General features: G+C 47.5%; 2 protein-coding genes across 4 annotated transcripts in view; both read right to left on the reverse strand.

Annotated features, from left to right (window-relative positions):
• The window catches only part of med4 (mediator complex subunit 4), a 116,317-nt gene that overhangs the window by 4,342 nt on the left and 87,932 nt on the right, over positions 1 to 24,043 (reverse strand). The window lies entirely within an intron of this gene.
• Positions 752 to 22,047, reverse strand: wars2 (tryptophanyl tRNA synthetase 2, mitochondrial). Of its 3 annotated transcripts, XM_086052395.1 has the most exons (7): positions 21,871 to 22,047; positions 7,500 to 7,760; positions 5,704 to 5,784; positions 4,389 to 4,471; positions 3,099 to 3,220; positions 2,215 to 2,295; positions 752 to 2,106 (listed from the first exon to the last, which is right to left on the reverse strand). In XM_086052395.1, the coding sequence occupies exons 1-7, from the start codon at positions 21,982 to 21,984 to the stop codon at positions 1,658 to 1,660; spliced, it is 1,191 nt and encodes a 396-aa protein (XP_085908521.1). In that variant the 5' UTR covers positions 21,985 to 22,047; the 3' UTR covers positions 752 to 1,657. The 3 variants fall into 3 exon arrangements, with proteins under 3 accessions (XP_085908521.1, XP_085908523.1, XP_085908522.1); XM_086052397.1 differs by lacking the exon at positions 4,389 to 4,471 and having other exon boundaries at positions 2,215 to 2,252; XM_086052396.1 differs by lacking the exon at positions 2,215 to 2,295.

Consider the following 24,043-nt stretch of genomic DNA (forward strand, 5'->3'; position numbering starts at 1 on the left):
ACGTGTTTTATGTTCAAATAAAAGCGAGTCAGCGACGTGATTTTGTGCATTTAAGTAACAATTGTGATCATTTCAAATGAACAGGAAACGTCTTAAAATAGTTGTTTTAAATAAAGTTGTTTTTTTTGCAGTTTAAATGCGGCGAGTTTTGATCATTGTTTGGGTTTGTGGTGATTTGACGACTTTTTGGTTTCGTACAGACTAAAATGAACTGAATTGCACTTTTAGGGTGTTCTTTTATTTGAGGTTGAGTTTTTTTTTTTTAACGCAAGTGTGTGCGCGCGCGCGCGTGTGTGTGTGTGTATAAAGAGAATTACAACGACAAAATGGGGAAAGGAAAAAAATCAAAGAAAATATTGTGTCGTTAATGCTGGGGCTATTTTGTATTTTCACACATTGTGCGCATTGTGTATTAATGTAAGTTTACTATATTGTCCCAATTGGAACAACAATGGACAGGTGATTATAATGTCATTTTATTTTAAACAAAGTCTTTCACATTGAAAATGCAGTATTGTTGTATGTGTGAATATTGTTGGCTGTAAACACACTGATCGCTTTGATCAATAAAATAATGTCATTAAATTTTAAGTCAAACTGGTGAAAATGGTGAGTTTTGGTCCTGATAAAGCAACAGATCATTATTTAAGTGCTTTCACGATTGTCATTGCTCTTACCTGCAAAAAGTGAACACACACACACATAAAATGTTAGGCTATATGTCATAAAATGTGGAGGTGGAGGACAAAGATACGGAGATGTATTTATTATCATTTAAAATGGAGGTAGGAAGTGAGTCGTAAACTATAAATGTCATAAAAAATTGTCCCAGTCAGGTGGCGTATATTTCATGTCCATCCGTTAGCAAAATGTGACGAAAAGTATCAGTGTTGTAAAGGGCAAAAATACGGAATAATGATGGTTAATATTTAAATATGAATGACTATTTCTTGGAATCATGAGCCATTCCAAATTAACAGGAAAAGACGTATTGCAGGGAGGAAGGAAACTATGATGTGAGCCCCCCCCCCACCCAAAAATAAAAAATAAAAATAAAACCGGACCAGGGAGGTGCCCGTTTCAAAATCCGACCATGTAAAGTGATTGTGGTCATTTAATGTGCGTACAAACAAAAGAGAAAACGATCGAGTTGAATATTGAAACATTCCTTGTAACGAACGGGGATCCAGTGCAACTAAAATCGAAATATGAAACTTTTTGGAGGTAGGCAGGACGTGTGACGTCATCAAAAAATAAGCCAATCGGCTGGCGTCTGTTCCATGCGTGGTCGCCTATCAACACAACCCCATCAGTGAGTGAAAAACTTTTTTGATTTTAAGTGTTTAAAACGTGCAACATTTCTTGTAATCACGATCCCCCCCCACCCCCCAAAAACGCAAAATAAAACACACAAACTGAAATGATCTACAATGTCATTGGAAAAAAAGCAGAGCAATCAGATGGCATCTGTTCCAAGTCCGCCTGGACCCAACCACATTTGGCCAGTCTCCTCACGTCTTGAAGCAAAAAAAATCTATTATCTAAAAGTATTTTTTGGTGTTCTCTAATCATGATCGTGTCCAAGTAAAGGGAGGAATCAAAGATTGGGAGGCAGGGCGGCGGCGCAGCCCGCGTGAGGCCGAACGGGGCGCGCCCGTCAGCAGAATCCGAGCAATCTTCGGACTTGCTGCAGCGTGGGGGCGGCCAGCTCCCTGGCTCCGTCTCGGCCCCGCCGCAGCACGGCCTCCAGGTGGGGGCGATCGGCCCTGAGCCGCAGCAAACGCTCACGAATGGGCGCCAGCCTCTGGACCAGCACCTCGGCCACCAGGTCCTTGTACGCCGCCGTGTCCAAACCTCGGGCCTGCCACACGGCCTCGTCCACAGCGATGGCGGCGGCGGCGGCGTGGATGCTAACCAGGTTGGACACGCCGGGCCTGGTCTCCGGGTGGTACGTCACCTCCGAGGTGAAGTCGGTGACGGCGCGCCGGATTTTCAGGGCAATGTCGTCCGGGGTGTCGGTGATGTAAATGGTCGCCATGGTCTGGGGGTCCGATTTGGACATTTTGGACGAGGGGTCGCGGAGAGACTTCACCTTCCGGGTGGAGCCTGCGGAGGGAACCGGATGGGGAACGGGTGAAGGTTTGGAACCGGCCGTGCGCAAGATCCCGCAAATGGAAAGGGAAAAGTGGAATCGCCGTAATCGCCACCATTTACCTCGGGTCAAAATGAAGAAACGACTAGGTGGTGGTGCGCTGACATCCAAGGGGGTGCAAAGCTTAAAATCTGTGCGAAAGACTTTGCCAAGATGATATCATCATTTTACATTAGCAGCCAAAACGGACCCAAAATGGCTCATTTGTTTGGGAGTCTGCCAGCTCCAATGAGGTGTTGAAGGGGCTGCGTGCACCTGAGAACTAGCTTGAGGAAAGGCTAGGCAAGAAGGCTAGCAAGGTACAAGTATGACAAGCCAAAACTGACTGAAAACCTGCAAAGTCGGTGCTAGGGGGTGTAATAGTTGTGTTGCAGGGGGTCAAGGAGGCTGGCAAAACGGCACTCACGTTTAATTAACAGTCCAAAGTGATTGGAAACTTGCAAAGTCAATGGTCGGACGCAAATTTGAGGGTGCGCTGACTCTATTGAATGGGGAGGTGCGCGGCAAAAAACAAAAACAAAAAAAAAAGAAAGAAACCTTTTGGTAACTGAGCAACATGAAACCTCATCTATTGCGATTGTTTAATCGGCCTCCCGAAAACTGAAAAAAAGAGAGGCTGGCGGCTGGCGACGGCAGATCAGACCGTCCCCGCTGCCGACCGCCAATCAATCAGAAGTCCCGCCCCCCTCAGCAGTCAATTATCACCCTATTGGTGGGAGAGAGGCTTCTTTCATCAAAATTGCTGACGCCATTTTGTACTTTTACGATGCTTGGGAATAAACAACCGCACTTGGAGTGTGTGCGTGCGTGCGTGTGTGTGTGTGTGTGTTGACCATGTGTGTGTTTAATTGCAAGGCTTGTGCGCACGCACGCATTTAAAAATAGTGCCATGCGTGTAATTCTCATCAGAAGGTCTGAATTGAGGCCGGGCCCGAGGTGTTCTTACTGAGCAAGGCGCGGGGTTGAGGGAAGACGGGCTGGCCGTAGCGCTTGTTGAAGATGCGGGCCAGGTCCTGGGCCAGCTCCAGGTGCTGGACCTGGTCCTCGCCGACGGGGACGTGCGTGGACCTGAGAGCACGTTGACAAGCGTACACCATCATCTGGACAACATGTGCTCGCGCAAACCTCGTTCAGTCCGACAAAAACAAGAATCATCACATTGACGGGCTCGAGGGATCTTGTACTTTTCTTTCTCTTTTTTTTTTTACAGCAGTACAAAGTTCATATTTTTGTTATAATGAATTGGAAAATATGGTGGATGTCCATGCACATATGTCTTTTTAATTATTTTTATGTAAAAGGTTTTCAGTTTTCAGTATCAAACTTCCAAAAAGGAGGATCATTTTTGAATAAGTGACAATTTGTCCAAACAATCGTCTGAACCAACAAAGACCTTTTGGGCCAAATCCTGATCCTTGGGGGGCGGGGGGAGCGCGAACTATCACTGTCAGGCAGAAACTCAAAACTCAATATGGCTCCAAATATGATCAATTTCAATTTCAGCTATTTCTTTCAACCACCAAATGCATACTATAGGTGTATTATAAAAATAAATAAATAAATAAATCAATCAGACTTTCCTGAAAAGTAGCCGTTTAGGAATTGTGAGGATTCTGTCCGACGGTGATGATGTACCCCAAAATTATCCGTGGATATACTTTGTGAAAACAAATATAAATAATAAATGCCATGGAGTTGTTTTTTTTTTACTTGAATTTCATGGCTTTCCTTGTGTTCCCGATTAAGTCCACCCGCGCTCGTCACCCCTCGCAGTCCTCGAGACGTTCCCTCCAAGCCTTTGTGTCTTGTCCAGGTGCTCCTTGTTGTCTCGTCATTTTGTCTCTATTTATTTCCCTGCTTTCTTTCAGTCCTTGTCGGTTCTTTGTCATTTGTCCAAGTCCGTCCGAGTGTTTGTTTGGTTTCTTTTGATCCGGTGCCTTGTTATCCCTTGTTTTCTTTCAATTCAACTAGTGGTTGTCAGCACTCCTGCCTTGTTTCCCTGCTTTTGGGTCCTCAACCGAGCAACATACGACAAATAAATGCCAAAATTATCCTTGGCCATGCTCATAATTAATGTATTAAATAAATAAAATGCAAAGCAAACCGATTCCAATTTGGCACACCCTGCGAGGGGCTGTTTGTAATTGTGCATATCGCCGCCTACGGGCCTGGAGTGAAAGCGCAGGGCTCAACGTGCCAGAGGACGGACAAAAGTAGGAGATGTCCAAATTCTCACTTGTAGAGGAGAATATCGGCAGCCTGGAGGACAGGATACGTGTACAGGCCCACGCTGCCTTCATTCTTCTGCTTGCTCTTCATCTGGACACACGCCCGGCCAAAAAAAGAAGACGTTTAGTGACTCAAGACCGGAACATTTTCCGACCAGTCTTTTTCAGGCAAACAGAAGGTGCGTGGGTTTTTCTCCCCCCTTTTTTGGCTGCGGCGCCTCCTCGGGGCCCGATTGACGCCGCATGTGGCCGGGAAATGACGGCTATTAAGAGGACAAATCTGACAGGTGGAGAAAGCAATAAAACAGACGACAACAACGACAGGGAAGCGAGATGGAAATCCGATACGCGGCGGGAGAAAATAACAACGTGCAACTATGACAAAACAGTTTTGTCCACTGCAACAATTCAACCTCCGCCTCGCCTCTGCTTTCACACAACCAAACCAAAATACTAAGAGCGAAATAGCCCACGGCACGGCCGTAAGGGCAAAGCCGGACAGGTTGTAGTAACCTTGTCCCACAGATGGCTCGCTTTGTCGCGTCAAGATGTACATGAAGCCAAAGTGAAAGAAAATGGGCATTCAATAAACATCGGCGCGGTCGTAGGGCCGCGCAGCAAGTACAAAGCTGAACAGATGTTACCTTGCCACACGTTCGGGCATGTGCGTCTACATAGTGGCTCGCATGTGGAAATTGAAAATGCGACAAATGAGCTCCACCCCTTCCACCGAACGAGGGATCGGTCTCACGGCCGTGCTAGTGCGAGCGCAAAACCGCAACTTTGCCACACAGCTCCCAACGTGTCTGCTTTGGCAAGGAGGAAACCTGAAGCAGGGAAAAAATTGCTCCTCCGGCCACCGGTACGCTGCACGATCAATCAGTTGGTCTCATGGCCATGCCATGAGGCAAGTGCAAAGCTCAAGAGACTGTGCGCGTGTGTCAGGGCTATAATAGTTGCGTGTTTAGTTGAGTTTTTATTAGTTCTAGTATTAGTTGGAGTTAAATATATGGAGTGTTTGTCAGGTTCATGATTAAAAAAAAGTCACCAAGTGTTGCGTAATAAAGTCAACTACAATTCTCCAAGGCCGGTTTGACCTTCCTTCTTCTGTTCCAAATGCAACACTTCAAATTTGATGTCAAATGTTAACTGACAATGACGACACTTTTGCTGTAACAAGAGTTTGTTTCAGTTAGGTTTTTTTTCGAAAGTATTTTGGTTTTATTTCGTTAAGTTTGAGTTTTTATGAACTACGGTAACCTTGGTATGCGAATGTGTGTGTGTGTGTGTGTGTGTGTGTGTGCGCGCGCTTTGCATAGCTACCTTCCATTGGGGCAAGTGGCGCAGACGCGGCATGCTGGTCAGGCATCCGAGGATCCAGGAAAGTTCGGCGTGCTCGGGCACCTGCCAAGGTCAGAAATGGCCGGACGTCTTTAAATGCAGCACCTTCAAGTTGAACTTCCACATCAGCTTTCGTATGAATGATGTCGAGCAAAACGAGAAATGCCCCAAAACACAACAGGGAACCCCAAAGTTGGCAAATGTGAAGGTGACTCCGTGGCGCCTGAGGGAGGCAGCGGAAGGTACTGCAGACAATCGCCAACTAATACGATAACAGACCTGTTTGAACATTTCAAGGAGTACGCAGTGGCTTCTAAATGACAGATTTGGGGGAAATATCCTCCCAGAGGGGCAAATGAAAATTGATGGTTGGCTGGCTCCGTTGACGTCCTCTCTCTTTGTCGACGACGTCAGATAACCGGGACTCGGATCAGCGATGGACAGCGGGGGCCGTCCGTCCCCTTTCACGGCACGGAAAGAAGGAAATGTGATAGACCAGGTAATTGGTTAGCTACGCAATCGAACGGACAAGCGAGCGCACCTTCAAGATGTCAACTGGAAATCCACACGGCGTTGAAGGAGAAACGCTAAAAAAACGACTCTCCAGTCAGCTTTTTATTGTCATTTTTAATCGGGCGTCCCCAACTGGTTGAAGGATGGGACAATGTTATCCAAGAGGAGACTAAGGGCATCAAGACAACGTAGTACTGCCGAAAAGTGGAGCACGGGCACAAGGCTTGGCTGTAAACTACGCTAATGTTAGCTTGTGTGTTTATAGTTGTCACTTCCAGATGCATATCAGCAAATGTAACAGCCGCCAGAATTTTTTTTTTAATCCGGGGGGAGACTCAGGGTGCCGGGAATGCGGCGGCGTCCTGTTGAGCAAACGTTAGCCTACAAAAACAGTTTTGGTGACAAATTGCACCTAAGCAGCCGTTGGGATTTGTCGTCGCCTAACGCTGACATTTGCAATTTGCTCCAGTGATGAAAACGTGCAAAATGGCTTCTTGGTTTTCTTTCTTTCTTTTTTTTTTTTTTTTTCTCTCCCCTTTCCACTGAGATTCTTTCATGTGGCTGAAGCGGCCACTTCTCAGCGGTTTCTGTTTGTGTGTCTTTCCATCCTGCCCTGTCAAACGGCCGGCCTGCCTGCCTGCCTGCCTGCCTGCCTGCCTGCCAGCGCGCGCGCGTGTGAGATAAGAATCAAGCGAGCGCTTTGAGGCGCGAGGGTGTCGGTAGGTAAACACGACGACGCTAAAATCCACTCCAGGAAAGAAAAGAAGCCATTGACAAGTGAGGTTTACAAGCAAGGGTTAGGGTTGCTGTTTGGAACCTGGGTAAGGCTTTCAAACGAGGCCGATGGCCTCCGGTTACGGTTCCAAGCTTGGTTTCAAGCTTGGTTTCGCTGCTGGTTTACAGTTCTAAACCAGGGTTAGGGTTTGGAATTAGGGTTTCAAGATAGTGTCAGGATTTCAACCTAGGATTGAGGATGCAAATGAGACAGGAATTTAGTAACCTTTTTTTTTTTGTAGTTTTCAAATAATGGTTTCAAGCCTGGGTTATTTTGTCAAACAGGAGTCAGGCTTTCAAACGAGGGTTAGGCTTGCAAATGCGTGTATCACGCCTGGGATAGCACATCAAGCAAGGGTTTGGGTTTCAATCCAGGGTTAGGCTCTCAAATGTGCGGGCGGGATCCTGATGCTACGCTGCGCTGCGCTGCGATGCGATTGGCCAGTCTGCCCTTGTCGCCGTGCATGTCGACCGTTGCCTTCGGGGCGCACCTGCGACTGCTGGAAGAGGACGGCCTTGCGCGGGTCGACGCCGCACGCCAGCAGGCTGGCCACCATGTCCAGGGTGTTGGTCCTGAGAGCGCTGGGGTCCTGCGGCCGCGTGACGGCGTGCAGGTCCACCACGCTGTACAGCGCCGACGGGTAGCTGTCCTGCAGGGTGGCCCAGTTCTCCAGGGCGCCCAGGTAGTTGCCCAAGTGGGGGACCCCCGTGGGCTGGATCCCGGAGAACACTCGACGTGCCGCCGCCGCCGCCTGCCAAGAAAAGAAGCTCACTTTTAGCATTAGCCAGCTAGCTATCAAAAGCTGACGCTACATGGCTAACGGATGCTATCATCAAGGTTCCCAGGGGAAATGGAGTCCACAGAGAAAATAGGGGTAGGCTTTCCAATCTGGGTTTGAAGCCAGGGGTTGGCTTTCAAGCGTGGGTCAGCGCTTCAATCTTGGGTTGGGCTTTTAGATGAAGACGACAAAGCTTTAGAAAAGAGGGCAAGGCTTTGAAATCAGGGTTTTGGGGTTTAAAATTTACATTCAAGGTAGGGCTTGGATTGAAAACATGGATTAGGGTTTCAAAATTGTGTTTCAAACCAGGCTTTGGGTTTAAAATGCGAAGCCTTGTTTCCCTAATTTGAAAGTCAAACGTCATTTGGTCCAAAGATATTTGAATCCTTACCGCTCGATTGAAACCCTAATTAAGACTGCGAGCCTAGTTTGAAAATGGAACCCTTGAAATACTAATTGAAACCCTAATCCTAGTTTGACAGCCTAATTCAGGCATGAGACGCCCCAAACCTTGTTTGAAACCTGACCCCAAGTCGGAAACCTTGACACGAACCTATCGGCAGGCTTGAAACCTTCATTAAAAAGCCAGTTTGAAGCCTTGGTCTTGTGCTCGCTATGTGGGGCCAGCGCGGATTCAGAACGGCGCCCTCTGTGGAGGGACGTCGACACCGCAGCCGCGCCGCCAGGCCGACGAGGCAACGCAGGCCGCCACTTTGTCACGTTGCGGATGTCGCAGGGCACATGCGACCATTCCGCTGCTTTGCGGCTCCCTCTCCCCCTCTCCAGAAAAAAACAAAAACCAAAAAAAAAAGGTTCTTTTGGCCCGCAAGGTGCTGCATTCTTTGCACGGAGCGCGTTTGGGAGCGCTGGCGTGCGTTCGAGTGTTCGTGCGTTCGTGCGTGCTGTCAGTTTGACACTTTGCTCTCGCGCGCTCGTTGCCACTTTTGCACATTTTCACCTTTTCCACTTGTAAGCATGTTTGCAGTCGCCGCTGGAGCTTCGGAGAGAAAACCAAGATGAAACCCAAGCCCCCCGCCCGTCTTAAAACCCAAATTTAAAACCCGAGCCATAGCGTCAAGAGGAACCAAATGACTTTTTGTTTTTTGCAAGCACAGCCCTCTGATGAAGCTTGCCTTTGTGGAATAGGAATTGAACGGAATAGTTGATCCACCTCAGGGCAGGGCGGCCGCCGTGTTGGGCGAAATCGCCACGTATGTCAGAACTACGGTAGGGCTTTTACACAATTTCCGGCACACTTGCGCAAGCCTGGCTCGTTAAAAATGGGTGGGGAGGAAGAGTCAGCGTCAAAGTGTGGAGACTAGGGTCGAAACATGTTCAAATTGGATTAAGGTTTATCCAAGGGTTAGGGTTTTCAATTAGGATTCCAAAGCAGGGCCAGGGCTTCAAATAAAGGGCTCAAGCTCGGCCCGGGCTCAGGGTTCCAACATGGTTTAGGGTTTCAAACCAGCATCAAGAGTTTCAAATGAGGGTCTCAAGGAATTTAGCGAGACACAAGGTTAGGTTTTCAATCTTTGGTTTAGGTTTTAAATAGTATGGGGCTTATACTGGCCTTATTTTAGGGATCGGGTATTCGGGGAGTCTGTCGGTACCAACCACCGATACTTAGGGAGTAAGTCCCCTTTGGCAGTGGTTGGCGCTATGGTGCAGTAGTTTGATGACAAGCGATCATCATTTGCGTCGCAAAAAAACTCTCTTTTCACACTTTATCATTGTGTTAAATGAGATTTTATAAATCAAAAGTACTACAAGTATCGGTACTTTGCATCGGTGAGTACTCCGAGAGTAAATACTCGTACCGGTATCAGTCTGGAAAACAAAAGTGGTAGCGAACATCAGTAGTTTTAAACAAAAAATGCACTTTCAAGAAAGGTTTCGAGTTGAAATTGGGGTTTCAAGCCTTGGTTGGGGTTTTAAACTAGGGTTAGAGTTTCGAATAAGGGTTTCAAACCAGGGTCGCGGTTTGAATTTATGGGTTACAAGATTGGATTGGGTTTATCCAAGTGTTTTGAAGTAGAGTCTTAAAGCGGAAGTCAACGCAAACATATTTTTTTTCGAGAACACGTTCCCAGCAGGCCCATTAGTTGAAACACGGCATTCTGATTGATTTTGCGTTTGTGGAATAAGTGATAATCCACTCCTTTTAGCCATCTCTAAAAATGACATCACAACTGCTCACAACGACCAATCACAGCTCAGATTCAGAGAACAGGTCAGCCGTGATTGGTCGTTGTGAGCAGTTGTGATGTCATTTTCAGTCGACAGAAGACAAAATGGCCGCCTCCAGAGATGGTTAAAAGGAGTGGATTAACACTTATTCCACAAACGCAATATTGTTCAGAATGCCCAGTTTCAACTAGTGGGCTTGCATGGAACATATTCTTGAAAAAAATATGTTTGGCTTGACTTCCCCTCTTTAAGAGTCATATGTCAAAACTTTAAGTCAGGTTTACGGTTTCAAGCCTCGGGTAGGATTTCAAACAGGAGGCCAGGTTTTACATGTGAATTTCAAGCCGTTTGTCCGGACCCTTGCAGCTTATCGACGAGCGAGGAAAATGCCCCGTGGCCTCCTTTTCACTGGATATCCTTCTTGTGGCGCGTCCAGGAAAGTTGAGTCAATAATCTGTGCGGACCGGTCCCGAGGTCAGCCGGCGGCCCAACGTCGGCGAGGCCCAGCCCCGCAGCCGCCGAACAAGCGCAGATCCCGGCCGGGTCTGCCAAAAGCCGCCGGCCCGCTGGAACACCGGCGAGGCCGGAAGGAACTCGGCGCTTATGTCGTTAGCCGCCCGCCACGTAATTGCAGCGAGCCTCTCCGGGGGTGTCGGGGTCGATTTGGGGCGCGGACGGGACCCCGACCGAGTCTGGCTCATGTGTGTTCTCACCTCCGGCTGACATGTTAGCCCAACCCCCCCCCCCCCATCCCCCCTCGAGGGAAGCCATTAGCCACGCAGACATGCTAATGGCGTCATTTGAGCCAATCAAGTGTCAAACAGAGTCAACAGCGGCCACGAAGCAGCCGTCACCTGGCCAGACGCCTCCGAGGAAGTCTGGAGTGCGCTCGCTTTGTGGGGAGCGCGCGGGGTGGGGTGGGGGGGGGGGGGGGGGAAGAGGTAAATCAGCCCCCCGCCCGACGACAGGCCCGACAGCCAATGGTGTACGGCAATTCATTTTTATGACGGATGCCGCAACACTAGCGCAACAGTCGTAAAAGGTGACACGCTTTTAAATCACGGCAGCGAGTGTCTCAACGCAGCCGTCGAGCCCCGGGACATGATTTGTCGCCCGATATTTCATACGTCAATAAAATTATCGCTGAATAAAACGCGTAGTGCACTTGGTAACTTGAGTTGACGTGTAAAAATGGACTCGGCGACGTACGGCGATGAGACAAGCACGTGCCGGCTCAGGCTAAAACTTTTACCAATTAATTATCAGCTGTCCATCTCAGATAAGAAAATGGCTGCTTCAAATCCAATCGGCCGACTTCCTGTTCAAATTTGAGTTTCAGTTTCATCCGGGCCTGCCACAATCATTTTTTCCGGACAATACGTTTTCCCAGAATCTGCCGCAACGAACGCTAGTATTGTTTGTTTTTATTCTATTGTATTTTTTTGCACGCTGCTTACCGGTGAGGTTTCCCGCATGTACAATGGGTACCTTGGCTCAACAAAGGTTGCTTTCCAAGCGATCAATACTCTCCTAATTTCAAGATGAAGTTATGAAATACATTTGAGCCAGACTCGGCACGCTAGCAGGCCTTGCCGTCAATTGTGCCGCTTGAATCGGATATCCTGTGCCGGTCGCCGGTCTTTTAAATCCCTGTCGGGCATAGCCAATGCTTTCGGAAGCCACAAGTACTGACATTGTGCAAAAAGAGCACCGTAGACCATAGCCGTTAGCGAAACAATGGTTAGCATTAGCGCTATTCGGCCTTTATTATCACTAGTGTGCCTCACTAAAAAATGAGATTGCCTGTGAACGACACATGCAAACACAACTGGAACGGTGGTACTGAACCGTTTTTCAAAAGCCATTTCACTCCGAGCACCGACTCCCAGAGCGGCGAACACGGTGAGAGACGGCAGAGTGAAGGAGCAGCGCCAATGAATGGTGGTGACGGATGTAAGTAAACACGCCAGCAAATGACCATTTATCGAGTTGCAAAAAACAATTGTCCATTTTTTCCGATGGAAGGATAAGTCGATATAGTAATTATCGTGACAGGCCTCGGCACACGGAATTCGGTGACATTTCGAGCATAAGTGGACGCACAACAAAGTCTGCAATGAAAGAGGAAGGCGACCGTTTTGGTTTGAAGCAGCCATTTTGGGTCAAATTCCAGGGATGGTACGTTGTCAAAGTCCAATGAGGGAGCGCAGCGGGTCTCCTCGCCAGATTCGTGATTGCGAAATTGCCACACTTTTTTGGGGTCCACACCGTGAAATACGAGCACATGGCGTATGATCATCATTGGCAGGATTTGTCGTTTGAGGGTCCGTCCGGTTCATGGCTTCTTGCAGCTTCAATTTGTTATTGCGGTTGCCGATGTTGTGGAAGCTCCCAAAGTGTCAACGTGGAATTCAACTTGCGCTCTGACAACATGTTGCCAGGCCAGCTTCCTGCAGGCTTTGTGCGAGCCCTCGCCCGGACTTCAAATGCTTCTCCGCCGCCGCCGCCACTTGTACTCTCGTTTCTCATGTATTGCATCTATTCGGCATTCTTGCGTGAGGATGTCATTTTGTTGTGGCTGATTAATCCAACATTTTCTCGCCGGCACCGCAGCGTGCGGTCGCTCGTTCCCGGGCGGACAAGAGGAGGGAGAAATGTTGGAAAAGAGCTCTCTGCTGGAGCTGGAGAGCAAAAAAAGCCACCGCCGCTCGCTCCAGCGTTAGCCAACGATTCCTTCTTTGTCCTCACTTGACGTGACGGCGGTTTTTCCGTCGGGCTGACCGGGAGGCATCGCATTTTTTGGGGGAGGGGGGGGGGGGGGATTTTTGAAGGCTCGTCTGTCCAAGTTTAAGATGGACGCGTTTTCCCCACGCCATGTTTGCGCTTAACCTCGGCCCGCCGCGGACGTTACCGCACACGAACACCGCCAGACAAATGTACACCTATTCCGGGAAAAAGTGTGAAAACACGGCGCTAACGTGTGCGTAACCTTGCGAAAGCCGTCGCCCCCCCACGCCCCTTCAGACTTTTAGTCCGCACACACAAAGCTTGTAATGTCTTCAGCATATGGCGGCCGCAAAAGAGGAAAGCTTTCGTCACCTTAGCGACGATGTAGCGCAACGGCTGCTGCTGTCGGTGTTAAAATATGAGGAGCGAGGGGGCCTGTTATGCGTCGTCGACAGGATTCCACGTGCTGACCTTTGCCTCCCCTCCCCCCTCAATTTTTGACATTTAATTTGCCAAAGAGGGAGAACACTTCCCCAGCCGCAGTTGGCTGCGGAGACGCCTCCGGATGGTCATCGAACGTTGACGCCATGCTGTGCCCATATTAGAGCATTTAAGTAAAAATGCTTGGCAACTTTGCACCACCAATCTGTGGAGGATGACTCCGGTTATTTGGGGCTGACTGGGCGAATTTGTCAGAGTTGCAGCTCTGGAATTCACTGAAAAATGACAGTGTCACACACAGACAAAAGCAAAACGGCAAACTTGTTGTTCAATATCAGGCATGGGTCCTTGAGACCTTATCACGCATTACAACAGACATGCCCCCACAATTTCGTTTTTTTTTTTTCTTTCTTTTTTCTAACTTTTGAACCAAATATATGAGGCCTAAAATTCGCTTCAAATCCAAATGGCTGACTTTGTGTTCAATTCACGTCCACCCGATTTCGTGTCAGCTGATGAAACTAGTCTGGGAACTGCGTTTTCCCCCCCCCATCTTTGTAAAACAGAACAAGTCCTCGAATTGATCCAAAACGGCCCCTTCAAACCAAAATGGCCGATGATTCCCTGTTCAATTTTGGCGGTGTCGACGAGAATTTTTTTTGTACGTCATGTTGTGATAGACTTGTCCAGCCAGTCGTGTCAATGGGTGGAACTGTATCGATGGACATCATTTTCTTGCACAATCTTGCAGACAGCATCCAATACTTTGCTTCTGATAAGCGTTTATTCCCAAACGGGCTACATATGTATTTTTTGAGTTTAGTTTAGTTCTGAGCGAGCAACGCATTTGTCATTTCATTTTCAATTCCGAGCGCGCCATGACATGAGCGGGCGCCATTTTCTGTCCACGATCTTGCCAAATGTCCAATATTGAAGTTACGATAATCCAACACATTGAAACTGAGGATTGGCTATTGTCATCGAGTATTTTCCAGCAGAGGCGTCAACGTTATTAATCACAGCCCAACAGAGCATATCTGTTCCGTGATGTGCTCTGGGCGTCCTTTCAGGGCTCATACGTTCGATGGCAGCCAAGACATTTCACACCGACGGAGCGCGCCAATTTCAACAAGTCTGAGGGACGGCCGCCGCTCGGCCCCCCGCTGCGAACGACCATCAAGTCTTTGTAGGGGGACTCCGGCGTCAGATCTTTGCCAACGCCACATCCCGACAGGAGTGCAGATGGAAGGACTGAAGGGTTTCCCCCCCCCCCCCCCCCTCCAACTCCCCCCTCGCTCGACTCTCCTGCTGAGCATCCCGACACAGAGGGTCCAGTGTTCCCCTTCCGTCACGGAACCCCCCATCCCCCCACCCCCCCCCGTTAACACCGGCACGGCGATCTTAATTCACCTTGACGTGCCTTCCTTCCCTATCCGACTTGGCCATCTATGTCCCGGGACCTGTTAACCCAACTCCTCGGCATTGCGTGTGGTTTTGTCCGAGGTGAGAACACAACACAGCTTGAGATCTAGTTCGTAGCAAGAAAATGTCAAGCCAAAAGAAAACCGGAATGTTCTTCCAAAAGAGTGTACATTCCAAAGCCGCATTTTGATGGTTGTTGAAAAAAGGTTTGGGTGGATTTGCACCTGCAGAAGTAAAGTTTTCATCCGTGGAATCTTGGCGTCGGCCGTGTGGTTGGAGGGAAGCCAACCATAAGAAGACCAGAACCTCAAACTGCAGGGCAGCAACTGGGATAGAAAAATGTAGCTAATGAGGTCAAGGGAACAAACACAAGCATCGCAATTCTGACTACAGGTGGACAACGTACTTTATTTGGTGGTGATTTCAATGGCTCCACTGCCATCGCTCACAACCTAACCCGAACCCAAAAACAGGAGTGAAGATGGAAGGATTTCCCCATTCCCCAAAATGCTAACCCTAAAAACCCAGCCCTATACCCTAAACCAGATGGAAGGATTTTCCCTAACCCAATACCCGTAGCCATAAACCATACCCAGGTGAAAGGATGGGAGAAGAATCAGATGGGGTATTCTGACGCTCGTCCTAAACCCTTACGCCAAATTTTAAGCCTCGCTGTACTCTGAGAAGGAAGGATTGTTACTCCGTAAGCCTGAAACTAAAGCCCTAACGCAAACAGGTGTGAATATGAAAGGAAAAACCAAGCGCTATACACTAAACCAGATGGAAGGGCTTTCCCTAACGCAATAATCCCCCAACCTTAGTCCCCAACCACAGCTCTGAACCAGATAGAAGGATCAAAGTATCGTCAATGGAATGATAGCGGAGTGGAAGGAACTCCGCAAACCTGATAGCCTTAACTCGAATCCTAAACCCTGTCCCCAAACCTTAATCTCAGTGAGAAGCAAAACCCAGATTGAAAGATTTTTACTCATCCAATTAGCATTCACCCGAACTCGGTGAAAATCCTAATGATGGTTTGAATGAGAAAATCTGAGCAACCCTTGTCCCAACCTTCAATCATAACACAAATCCTAACCCAAATGGAAGGATTGATCCCTTTTTCCCTAACCAGGCAACTCCCACCATAAACCTTTACCCCAGTCCTAAACGCAAAATCGTATCCTAAATCCGGGAATATGAGTGTCATGCATTTGGCTAAAGTGCCTTAATGCTAGGAGGTTAGAAAGAAAATGTGCAAGTGTCCTCAAAAACTAACACCTACCACATGAAAAAAGGTTTTTTTTTTAAATTATTTTTGATTCCACATTTCAGCGTGTGTTTTTCTGTTTTTCCTCCGCAGAGGGTGCCGGAGGGAGGCGGGGAGCCGGGGGTGGAGCATTTGATTAAATCTGCGGTGGGAAAGCGGGACAGGTGAGATTGATGAGGTTCCTCCGAGCTTCACACTGTGCAGAGAGCGCGGCGGCAGGGCAGGAACAGAAATGCCGCAGTGTGGCAGGCCCGGGCTGCCGGCCCGCACTCGCGCCGTGGGGTCCCCGGCCTGATTAATGGGGACTGGAGGCCCTTCAAAAACAGCAGACGCGCACCGCTCCAAAAATAACCTCAACGGGCCGCGGCTTCTGAAGGGTCCAGACTTCAAGACAGCCTGGAGGGAGGCCCGGGGAAGGAGGGAATGGGGGGGGGCAGGAAACTGTAATCTGCCTCATTAGGAACTCAACCTTTAACGACTGTTTCCAGTTTACGCAAAGTGACAAAAATTGACGAGGGCAGCCGTATCAACTCTCGGATCTTGCGAGCGGCCGCTGTGGTTATGCGCGAGTGACGGACGCAATTAGCAGGAGAAGTTAGCGGGACACTCGGGCCCATAAATGTCGTGATTTAGCAACGTTTGTGGACTTCTTTCAACAGGGAGTTAGCAAATCCCAAGGGAACAGCAACAAGGGAAAACTAGCCTTTGCTCTTTCCACCTAGAATGTTTGCCAAGTAGCAGGCAGCAAGAGAGTAACGAGGAAGAACTTTAGCACTGGAGCATTTTCAGCGGAAAAGAAATGAATCAAAACACAAAACGTAACAGGGACGTGATTTGTCGCACGACCAATTTAAGATAACGCTGCAAAGCCGTGTACAACTACGACAAAGTGGCAAAAAGGGAATGGCAACATCATGGATTTAGTTTGCTGCCCGATTGGGTTTTGGACAAATCAAAATGAAAAGGCTTAGGGAGGAGTCACACGAGGTGCTAAAAAAATGTTGCGCTGAGGCTTCGAGTCGACCGCCGCATATTTGTGTTTCGGGAATTGAGATTTCATATATTCTTCCCCTTATTCTCATTTTTTGGACCCAATCCCCTGCTGATTTTTTTTTTCATGGCAATTATATACATTCTTTTTCCATGGGAGTTATCAGTAGCACCACTTCTTTGTGGATTTCTGCTAGTTGTGGTTGGGTTCGGTCTATTTGTGGGGGTACGGACCGGGGTGACCGCAAATAGTAAATATCTGAAAATAATTGACCCTCATTAGAATTGCCGTTAAATAAATAAATAAATACATTTTATTTCCTGGGAAAAAAAGTCATGCAAATAAGGGCTGATAGTTAACGCCTTAAAAATCTGCAAACAGCCGAATTTGCAGTACACAGTAAAGAACTGATCTGTTGTAAAAGTATTAGGACCAAAATATCTATATATGTTATGTTGTATTAAAATATGGCTATTAATAATCATACTTAAGAGAATTATAATACTAGAATAGGATTAAAATAAACTCTTATGTGCATGCATAACCACCGAATTAAGTTTTTGCCGGCCACGGAGTGAAGCCATTCTTGAATTATTTTGACAAGAGTCACTTCTGAAGTCATCAGGGAGGTCTCGCAAACTGTGACGTCCTCCGTCCCCGCTTGGCGGAGTTTGCGAGTAAACGTGGCGGGACGCGGCGCGCAGCTGAGAATGACGACGGCAACGACCTCTCACATCCGCTCGGAAGTGCGCGCAAGCCAAGCCGGGCAGCGGGACGCATTCTTACGCTCTCATCACGTGGCAACTTTTTCACCATGCGGTTTGGTTGCCTTCAGGGAGGTAGTAACAAGACAGCGATGGAGGGGGCGGCGGGGGGGAACGCAGACAATTTCGAGTCACAACACCACACGCGGCGCGCAAAGAGGAGCGAGGCTTGGTGGTGCGAGCAAGGCAAACATCACGGCAGGTCGCTTCCCTGAAAAAGATCATCACCATAAATCTGACTTATGTGGCTTTTTTTCCCCCTCTTTTCTTGGGTGAGCCCAAACTTGAATACAAATGTACCAAAAAAGAGAAAAAACAAAAAGGGAATGTTTCATTTCCTCCAGCTCGGGAGGTTGACGCGGGATGGAAGCATTGACTTGGCGCAAGTTATTTGCAACGTCAAGCTGTCTCGGGTGTGATTTGTATTGTGGAAATCTGTTGGCCTAACCACCACCTGGGGGAATTAGCGCTCCAGTCTGACATTTGAAAACAAATCAGCCGGTTAATGAACAGCCCTCAAAAGAGAACCCCCACCCCCCTCGCTCTCCTACCCCAAGCTCCACCCAACTCTGGCCGGAATCTCCCATGTGGCGCGGGGCGGGGGCGAGGCGGCCGAGGGCCTTTAATGCTTTTAGCCGACACCCGAGTAAGTGAATTTCGGGGCCGCGGGGAGAAGCCAGGGGCCGGTTCCAAGTCACTTCCTGTTTCCTGCCGCCGCCGGCCACGACGCTCGCGGCTCGCTGCACGACGTCTCAATTAGCGCAAAAGAGAGCCCGGCGAATCTTTACACTGGAACAACAGTTCACAACAGCGGCAAAAAAAATAAATAAATAAAAACACCCAAAAAGCTGCCCGTGGAGTGGCACTTGGGACACATTGGAGCTTTCACTCAGCACTTGCGTTCGTTCGCTCTCGCAGCCCGCTCCGCTCTTGGTGCGACAGGTGGGCTGAACCGCGGCAAATGACGAACACGCCCATAGCAGCATTCCCAATTGCAATTCCCAAACTCTCTGAACAACAACTCTCTGTGCCATTATTTCCGCCATAAACGCACATCTCTACGCTCACGCCTGCCTTCAACACACAAGTCAAACTTTGATTTCCACCGTAAACAAACTTAGCGCCAGCTTGAAAATACCTCGCTACACTATTTCCACCTCAAAAAAACAAACGAGCCCAGCTTGATTTTAGCCTTCGACACACTTGTCCACCTTGACTTGTGCCTTAAGCTTAGAGCTGCTTCTTCATTTCCACCTTGAACACGTCTCACCTGGCGACCTGAAAAAGACTTTTGCGGCCTCCTTCAAAAAGACACAACCCCGGTCCACCTTTAGTTGCACCTTAAAAACGCCACACCGTCCACCCAAACATTTTTTTCAAGAATATGTTCTATTCAGGCCCACTACTTGAAACAAGCCAATATGATTACTATGACATATGAGTGAAGCAGCAAAATCCAGTCCTTTTTAGCCATCTCCGGGGGCCTGAGCAACCCTGACGTGGTTTTCAGTCGACAAAAGTGACAAAATGGCCGCCCCCAGAGATGGCTAAAAGTGGCTGGATTAACTCTTATTCCACAAATGCAATATTGATCAGAATGCCTTGTTTCAGCGAGTGGGCCCGCATAGAACATATTCTTGAAAAAAAAAAAACTTTGGGTTGACTTGCCCTTTAAATAGGAGCTTGAAGACGTTGTCAACACTTCTCCGCCTTTAGTTGCAGCCTCCAAACATCTCTCCACCTTCACTTCATTCCTTCATTTCCGCTTTGAGCTCACCTGTGCAGCTTTACTGCATCCACCTGGGCAAAGACTTTCTTTTCCTGTCCATCAGTGGTCAAGAGACTTTTCCATTTATGTGACAGTTGTAAACGTTGCGATTTGACACCTAACGCTGCCTGCGTGTATCCACTTCATAGAAACTTCCCCCCCGGCAAAGGAACTTGCCGTCATTTCCTACGTTTGCAGTCGAGGCCGAGCAATGAGCAGCGCCCGCCGTGTGGATTTTGTTGCGCTCGCGGCAATAAGACGGCAGATGAAGTGTTGCTTTTCATTTTTGTAATCCTCCCCAAATGTGCAACGCGCCTCGCACGAAAGGGGGCCAAGGTGTGATGTGCGTCAAACCTGGCCGCCCTTTGCTTTCCCTTTACAAAAAAACATCAAATTCTTTTCTTTTCTAATCTGATTGCAAGATGAAGTGTTACCTCTTTGTCACGTGTTTGACGCTCACACGTGTGAGCAACATGCAAATATGAGCACTGCTCGACTTCAACAGCCACCTTCTTCCTGAGGGCTCTCGTGGACAAACCACAATGTGCCCGAAGACACCACAAGTCGAATATGGCTAACTGAGGGGCCAACGTTTGCGAGTGTTGGCGAAGGGAGTAAAATGCACATTCGCGTCAGGGCTCATTTACGGTCGCAAACAGTGGCCAAACGTTTGCCAACAGTTTCTCATGTTTTTTATCGTCACAACTTGATCAAAATTTCCTTGCGACAAGCAAAGAGCAATTCTGTTGCATCACGAGGATTACGAGGAACATTTGGCGACCGCGCAAGCGCGCTCGACAAAAGCTTGAACACACACACTCAGAAAACAGTCGGCGAGTTGAACCGACAAATATAAACGCACGCACGCAGGCACTCACACACTCAGTAATTAGGCGAGCGAGTCAAACGTGACATCCCGGATGATCGGTTAACATTCGTCTTATACGCTTGTAGTCCGCATCATTCATAACTAGCCTGTATTCCCGAGGCATGTTGCACAAACTACGACGGTTTATTAGTGTGATGCCAGCGTACACCCAACCATGAAGTCACAGTGAGTCCACTTTTCTGTAAATTGCAGTTTTGTTATTCAACTTTATTCTGAATAAGTTGGCCAATGTATGAGAATGGGTGTTGTCATGATGACATCTTTTTTTTTTCCCTCGCTGGGTGACACTTCGTCACACGTCACATATCAAATAAATTGCTTCTCATCCTGATTGCTGTAGTTAACACCTTTTTCACATTCTGATTGCACTCGTAGTTGGCAGTGGTACACCAGTACTTACTGCAGCTCAAAATGTCATATGATTATGGAATAACAGCAAAGACATTTAAATGACATAAATATTCCCCCAAATCAATGGAAGTCTATAACAGAATTGTTTGTTCTTTTTTGTTCAATATTGTCGAAATCAATGGAAGTCTATAACAGAATTGTTTGTTCTTTTTTGTTCAATATTGTCGTAGAATATCATTATGTTATGCAGGAGCTATATTTAGTCATTTAAAAGAAATGTTCACAAATGCTGTTTATCCACAATTGGTCTGTGAAGCAAGTGCAGATTTAAAATATTTTTTGTAGAATATCGTCAAGTGATCATTATCGAGTTTTTAAAAAAAAATACAGAGATATATTTTTTTGCCCATAACGCCCACCCCTACCGGCATCTGTATCGGTGCATCCTGAGGTGCAAGGTTTTATTTTATTTATTTATTTTTTTATGTGGACATGAAAGTGAAGGTGCATTTATATGGTGGAGAGGAAGGTGCCGATGTGTACGTTATTCATTGGATTGTCGACAGGTCACCTTTGATTTACCAGAGTGCCTTTCCACAACACTTTAACATTACTACATGATGTAATACGATCTTGGCCTTAAATAAATACATTTAATAAGTTTAAAGACAGTAAGTAAACAGTGTTATTGTTGTGCTTGCATAACAGAGATATTTGAAAACTAGAATTATTGTACACATTAAAAACTAAATTAAAATGGATCCAAACTGAGAAATAACTTCTGTTATGAAATTGTAGAATAAGAAATTGGAATCAGGACGCTCAACTACTAGTACGGTCAAGTTAAACATTACATTTAGTAGTCCTAGCAGTAAATTAGTAAAATTTGTAATAGTCTGTAGTCAACGGGATTAAACATGAAATTGCCGACGAATGGAAATGTGGAATATTTCTTTAAATGGACACAACTACAGTTGAATGTCACATTTTGATGAGCCGTGCCATTCTGAAACGTTGACTGTTGACGGATACAAAATATGAACCTTTTGCGATTGCTGACCATTTCTACTACGAGTGAGTGAGTGAGTGAGTGAGTGAGTGAGTGAGTGAGTGAGTGAGTGAGTGAGTGACTGACTGACTGAGTGAGTGACTGAGTGAGTGACTGAGTGAGGGCAAACAGCAGAGTGAGTTTCCGAGTCGGCGTAGAGGCAGTAAAAAGGGCAAGAAAAGACCCTTGCCGACACACAACTTAGACAAGCTAAATGTCCATTTTTACCTTGTTTTCCGACGTGGTGCCATCGCAGAGAAACCTTCGGTGGACTCGCTGAAACCTCCTGGAGAAGCTAAGCAGGAGATGTCGCGCTAACAGAGCCCGCACCGGCAGCGCCATGTTGACAATGGGCAAAGGAGGGGACGGTGACGTCACGCCTTAGCTAGTACGGCAGCCTCGCGAGGGCAAAAAGACTTTGACGAAGGGGAATTGCACAGTGCTCCATTTCAGAGGGAGAATACGCGCCATTGGCTCAGGGTTTCATTACGTTATTGTGTTAAATGACTTTAAAAATCGCGCACATTTATATATTCAACCACATGTATTTAAAGCATGAGCAGCATGCTCTAAAAGTACAAGTGCAGAGTTGTGTTTAAGGTGGAAATTAATGTCAAGAGGTCAGCAAGAAGGATGCTGAAGTGAAAAAAGGTGATGAGAAAATTGAGCAAAACATTTGTGAAGAGGCATGTTTCTGGCAAAAAGGAATGCACAAGGGTGTGGAAATAATTTGAAGGTGTAGATGAAAGGTGCTGAGTGATTTTTAAGGCGGAAGTAAATGTGGCCATGCATGTGTAAGGTGGACATCAAGGTAGTTAGGTGTGTTTACGGTGCAAATAGAATTGGGGCGACTTGTTTTAGGTGGGAGTAAAGGTGGAGATGTGTGTTTAACATGAAACTCAGGGTGGCGAGATGTGTTTAAGCTGGAAATAAAGGTGGAGGGTTATGCTTACAGGGGACATTGAGTTGAAAATGCAGTAAAAGATGTGTTCCATCCATCCATCCATCCATTATCTCCCGCTTATCCGAAGTAGGGTCGCGGAGGCAGCAGCTTCAGCAGGGAAGCCCAGACTTCCCTCTCCCCAGCAACATCCTCCAGCTCTTCCGGAAGGATCCCAAGGCGTTCCCAGGCAAGCCGGGAGACATAGTCTCTCCAGCGTGTTCTGGGTCGTCCTCGGGGTCTCCTGCCGGTGGGACATGCCCGGAACACCTCACCAGGGAGGCGTCCAGGAGGCATCCTAAACAGATGCCCGAGCCACCTCAACTGGCTCCTCTCAACGCGGAGGAGCAGCGGCTCGACTCTGAGTCCCTCCCGGATGGCCGAACTTCTCACCCTATCTCTAAGGGAGAGCCCGGACACCCTGCGAAGGAAACCCATTTCGGCCGCTTGTATCCGAGATCTTGTTGTTTCGGTCATGACTAAAAGATGTGTTTACAGTGGAAATTACAGTGGAAAGATGTGTTTGCAGTGAAAATAAAAGTGAACAGCTGTGTTTAAGGCGGCCGTGAAGGTGGACATTTAAGCAGAGCTGGACATTTTATTCAAAATTGAGCGTCCTTTATCGTCATCCGTCGTCAGCGGGGGTACCCTTCCGTTGTCCGTCATTCACCCTTTTTTCCGGGGGGAAAAAATAGTACCTCTCTATAGGCCTCTAATTTTAAACGGGTCCCAAGGCGAGTCTGACTAAACTTTCACTAGCACCTATCTAAAGATAGATAGGGAGTTGGGCAAAGTTTGTCGACCGAAACACAAACGGAAGCCCATTTAAAGTGATAGGCATGATGAGTATATAGGCTATATATGACATGACAGTCATATACTGTTTATATATATATATATATATATATATATATATACATACACATACATACATACGCCGATCTTTTTGTTCGGCCGTAACTAATATTAATATATTAGTATATATACGTACCTGGGATTGAATGTCTGAATTCTTAAAAGACGAAAAAACAATGTCCTTGGCATTGAATGAGTTTAAAGGTGCAAGTAATATAGCAATGTGTGTTTAAGGGGGAACTAAAGGTGGACAAGTGTGTTGAAGTTGGAAGTGAAGGTGGGGAGTTGCATTGCGTCATGTAGTGAGATGTTCTCAAGGTGGAACTAAAGTTGTTGGAGTGTGCCTCGTTGTTGTGTCTGGGCCCCGACTGGTTCCCCTTCATTTTCCCATGACTGCTGAGCTCTTTTCCATTCGTGGCCATCCTGAATTATTATGACACACATCGCCTATATTAGCGATTACCCGGCACACGGGGGTCGGGTTTCGCCACGGCGTGTTTGCGGGGCGCGCTCGCCACTACCTGAGAGCTTTCATGTCGCAACATCTGCCGCATCTGGTTGCGTTTGCCGCACAAAACGCGAGCGCGTCATTCCATATTCATTAGC

This window comes from Filicampus tigris, chromosome 14 (assembly GCF_054856515.1).
Source record: "Filicampus tigris isolate MCC_2025a chromosome 14, RoL_Ftig_1.0, whole genome shotgun sequence".
Classification (NCBI taxonomy): domain Eukaryota; kingdom Metazoa; phylum Chordata; class Actinopteri; order Syngnathiformes; family Syngnathidae; genus Filicampus; species Filicampus tigris.